General features: G+C 32.1%; 1 protein-coding gene across 1 annotated transcript; it reads left to right on the forward strand.

Moving 5' to 3' along the window:
• The first annotated feature begins 2,793 nt into the window (after positions 1 to 2,793).
• LOC139885641 (germin-like protein 5-1) lies at positions 2,794 to 4,591 on the forward strand. Its single transcript, XM_071869390.1, has 2 exons — positions 2,794 to 3,058; positions 3,913 to 4,591. Exons 1-2 carry the CDS (start codon positions 2,938 to 2,940, stop codon positions 4,449 to 4,451), a joined length of 660 nt encoding a protein of 219 aa, XP_071725491.1. The 5' UTR covers positions 2,794 to 2,937; the 3' UTR covers positions 4,452 to 4,591.
• Positions 4,592 to 4,933: the final 342 nt, after the last annotated feature.

Raw genomic sequence — 4,933 nt, forward strand, 5'->3', positions numbered from 1 at the left:
AATATCACTTTGAATTCTTTCAAGAAATATTAGTGATTCTTTCTCAACCTTAAGTGGTGAGGGTCTAGTTATCAATTTTCCAAGAGAGCAAGATATACATGGAACCATTGTATCATGAAGGATTTTTCTATCCTTCAGTGGATGTCCATGTGTACATTCAATAATTCTTTTCATCATTGTTGATCCTGGATGACCCAATCTGTTATGCCATAAATTAAATACACTAGAATCAATATACATTTCTTTAATCACCATATGTGCTTCTGCTACATTTATATGTGTATAATGTAATCCAGAATTAAGTCTTGGCAGTTTTTCAATCACGTGATTCTTGTTAGTGATACTTAAATATTTCTCATTTTCTGCCGTTACTGACTGATAATCATATCCATTAAGGTATATGTCAGAAAAACTCAATAAATTTCTGCTTGACTTAGGAGAGAATAAGGCATTATTAATTAAAAATGTTGTACCGTTTGGTAATATGAATTTTGCCTTTCCTATCCCTTCTATCAAGTTAGCAGCACCTGATATTGTATGTATAGTTCCTTCCGTTGGTTTCAAATCAATGAAATATTTTTTAGATTTAAGTATAGTGTGTGTAGTACCACTATCTGCTATACAGAGATCTCCACTACTTGATTGATGTTGTGTTCCAGCAGAATTCATATTAAACTTCATATATAAGAAACAAACAGTAAGTATATAAATGTTACATAAAATGTTTATTACACACAAATAGATAAAACTGAAACATTTGACATACATAGAATTGAAACATCAAACATAGAACTGGAACATTTGATAAAACATATAGAACTGAAACATTTGAGAAAACATGATGACAAAGGTTAAATCGTTTTATTTATAAAAGAAACATATTAATTTAATTCAAGAAATCTTCATATAAATCAGATGGTTGCTCAGTGACTGTTGGATCAATATTATCCACAAAATTTACTTCCTTTTCTTTACCTTTCAGCGAATCCTGATACATCTTAACAAGATGTTTAGATGTTCGGCAAGTATTAGCCCAGTGGCCCATTCTACCACATCTGTAACAAAATTCTTCAGAATTTTTAGAAGAATTTTCTTCAACATCTTGTTTAGTGGGCTTGTTTTGTGGTTGATATTTATATTTTCGTGGATTATTATTTCTTTGACCACCACGGCCACGACCACGGCCACGTCCACGCCCGTTCCCATTACCATAAGGATGGTTTCTACCATAGTTATGGCTTTTGGCATGATGATGGCGATGGTTATTATAACCACCACCTTGCCCGCGTCCTTGTCCCTGTTTATAATTATTTGCAGTATTTGCTTCAGGGATTGCAAGTGTACCAGTAGGACGGGATTGCTGATTTTTCATTAATAGCTCATCATTTTGCTCTGCAACCAAGAGATATGAATTAAGTTCAGGATATGTGTTGAACTTTAGCATTCTCAAATTTCTTTGCACTGTGATGTTGGCAGCATTCATTGTGGAGAAAGTTTTCTCCAACATGTCTGCATCACTTATTTCATGTCCACAGAATTTAAGTTGTGAGACTGTATTATACAGAGCTGAGCTGTATTCATTTACTTTCTTAAAGTCTTGGAACCTTAATGTTCTCCATTGATCCATAGCAGCTGGAAGTAAAATTTCTCTTTGATAATTGAATCTGCTTTTGAGACCTTCCCATAAAACATAGGGATCTTCTACAGTCACATAATTATTTTGTAAGCATTCATCAATATGTTGATGAATAAAGCAACATGCCGTTGCTTGTTCTTTTTCAGAACAAGTGTTGTTTTCATTTATGGTTTCAAGAATGTCCATTGATTTAAGATGCATTTTTACTTTTATAACCCATGGCATGTAGTTGTTTTTCCGTTGATTCTAAAGGAGTAAATTTAAGCTTTTCCAGATTCGACATTTTCTATTATCAAAAATTAAAACAAACAACATGATAAATTAGAGTCAATTTATATTCATAAGTATATAAACATTAAACATAAATTTAATATAACATAAATGATAAGTAAGCGACAGTGTCGACCATATGTAAGCAATCATAAATAAATGTTATATAACATAAATGATAATTAGGTGACAGTGTCGACCATATAAATGTTAGATAATAGAAATATAAATGTTAGTAACATAAATGATAATTAGGCGACAGTGTCTACCATATAAATGTTAGATAATAGAAATATAAATGTTAGTAACATAAATGATAATTAGGCGACAGTGTCGACCATATATTATTCAGGTGTTATAACCGACCATATATCATTTAGGTGGCAGAGCCAACCATAATTAGTATTAAGATTATCGTGCTGATAACGTGTTATAATTCAGTAGACTTATAACTACCTTTAGTGGTTTGATTCTTGATGTTATAATTCAGTAGGCTTATAACTACCTTTAGTGGTTTGATTCTTGATTAAGAATGCTAATAATGAAGTGTAAGAACAAAGATGATAATGGAGAGAAAGAAAGAAACACTTTGTAAGTGTGAGAAAATGGTGCAAGTTTAATGCTTGCATTCATGGCTATTTATAGCAAAAATATCACAAGTTTAGGTAATACAATAATATTACTTTTGTGTATCAATAATTGACTATCCATTTATATATATATTTATATATATTTATATATATTTATATATTATAACAAGAAGGGAATTTTTGTATTGTGGAAAAGCAATTCAAATAAGTAAATTTATCTTAAAGCATAAATTAAATAAATGAAAAGATTTGAAATTGAGGGACCAACTACCTATCTGAAATATACATTGCTGTCGAAAGGTCTTTAAAATACTATATAACCCACCATCTCACTTCCCACTATAACTCACTTTTTCTCCTTTCTAGACTCATTATAACACTTTTCAAATACAAATTGAAAGCCCACAACTTATTCTTATATTAGTTTATTCAAGATTTGTAATGGCTGCAAGTAATTATGGGTTAATGATTGGTGTAATGATGATCAGCATCTTCTTGGCTTCCTACACTTCTGCAGATCCTGACTTGCTTCAAGATGTTTGTGTTGCTGATCTTTCATCAGGTATATGATATGATTTCAGTTATTTTATAAACAGATTAAACTAGACCAATATCAGCTCCAAATTTTGATGTTCATAGTATTGTTTTTACCACAACAGTGCATATGTTATTAGATTACAAACCCATATTCAGATCTTGGAAAGTTTTACATATTATGTTTATGATCATTATTAAAAGTCTTGGTCAAATAATTGGTGCTATGAAAAGTCAACGTTATTGGACAGATCTTCAACTAGTTGTAGATGCCTTAGACCAGTTGTATCGGGGTGGATACAACCCCGTTGAATCTGAGGTGGACAAAAGCAACGCATCACCAAACACCCGTATCCATGCGTTGGATTGAAACCTTGATCCACGTTGGTTGAATTGCAACGGAATAGGCAACGGCCGTTGCCTTAATTTTAATATTTTTTATTATTATAAAAATATTATTTTTATCTTTTTTTAATACTTACCTAATTATATTTTGACACATCACCACAATACTCTCAACATACATCAAAATCCAACACCAACACTACTCTACTCAACAACCCAACACTTCGTAGTTACCAAAAAAAAAATTGCAAAAAATGCAACACTAACTACCATTACAAGTCTATTAGTAGGTTTGAATTCATGTTTATATTTAACTACTTTATTGTCTTGTCCACTTTATTTTTCCACATTTTTTGGTAGATAATTATGACTTTAGCAGGCCAAGCTAGATATGTGTTGGATAATAATTTTATTTTCTTACAGCTTATACTAATTATTTATATGATTATTGAAGCAATTCTTTTTCACCCGAATTTTAGTGCCTAACATGAGAGATTTTATAACACACTGTGTCACGAATATTTTTAACAAAATCAGGTGTAAAACTTAATGGATTCGCCTGCAAGAGCAACATATCAGCAGACGATTTCTTTTTCGCGGGGTTAGCAAAGCCCGCTAGTACCAACAATACATTTGGCGCGACTGTTTCGGTTGCCAATGTCAACCAAATCAATGGTCTAAACACGTTGGGTGTGTCCATGGGTCGCGTTGATTACGCTCCTGGGGGTATAAACCCACCACACACCCACCCAAGAGCTACCGAGATAGTTTTTGTCCTTGAAGGAGAATTGGACGTCGGATTCATAACCACTGAAAACAAACTTTTCTCCAAGACCATCAAGAAAGGCGAAATCTTTACGTTCCCCAGAGGCTTAATTCACTACCAGATCAACAATGGGAAAGTTCCTGCAGCCGCTATTGCCGCCTTTAACAGCCAGTTGCCGGGGACTCAACGTGTGGCTAACGCTTTGTTTGCGTCGTCTCCAACTGTGGAAGATGTTGTGTTGACTAAAGCATTTCAAGTTGGAACTAAAGAGGTGGAGAAAATCAAGTCAAGACTTGCTCCCAAGAAGTGAAATCACTAGTATTTTGATCGAGTTTTTCTTTTTTTATTTGTTTTGTTGATTTTCCAATAATTGTTTGTGGTACAAACATTAAAATTTAAGAAATATGATAATAACAACTTTTAGAAGTGTCAATAACACTTTCAGACATATATCAATACTTATTACTCATACAAGAATAAACTCAAAATTTCACTGATATACTCTTCTTAACCAATATTTATACAATTAATTTGAACATGTCGAATATATATATATATATATATATATATATATATATATATATATATATATATATATATATATATATATATATATTGGTTTGTAAAGGGCACAAAGCCACAAATCAAAAGGAGTGAACTTTTTTCAATAATTAAAACCTCAAACACCATAGCTTGCTACATATTAGTTCACAGGCAACACAATCCATGACTACATTTACAAATTAACAGCAACTCGAAACAAACTGAAGCTGAAAAAGAACATGTGAACAT

This window comes from Rutidosis leptorrhynchoides, chromosome 1, assembly GCF_046630445.1.
Source record: "Rutidosis leptorrhynchoides isolate AG116_Rl617_1_P2 chromosome 1, CSIRO_AGI_Rlap_v1, whole genome shotgun sequence".
NCBI classification, from domain to species: Eukaryota; Viridiplantae; Streptophyta; class Magnoliopsida; order Asterales; family Asteraceae; genus Rutidosis; species Rutidosis leptorrhynchoides.

Excerpts from the sequence above, each read along its gene's own strand:
- LOC139885641 (XM_071869390.1), top strand. The coding sequence starts at position 2,938 with ATGGCTGCAAGTAATTATGGGTTAATGATTGGTGTAATGATGATCAGC. Across the intron at positions 3,059-3,912 it reads TGTTGCTGATCTTTCATCAG|GTGTAAAACTTAATGGATTC; the intron begins GTATATGATATG and ends TAACAAAATCAG.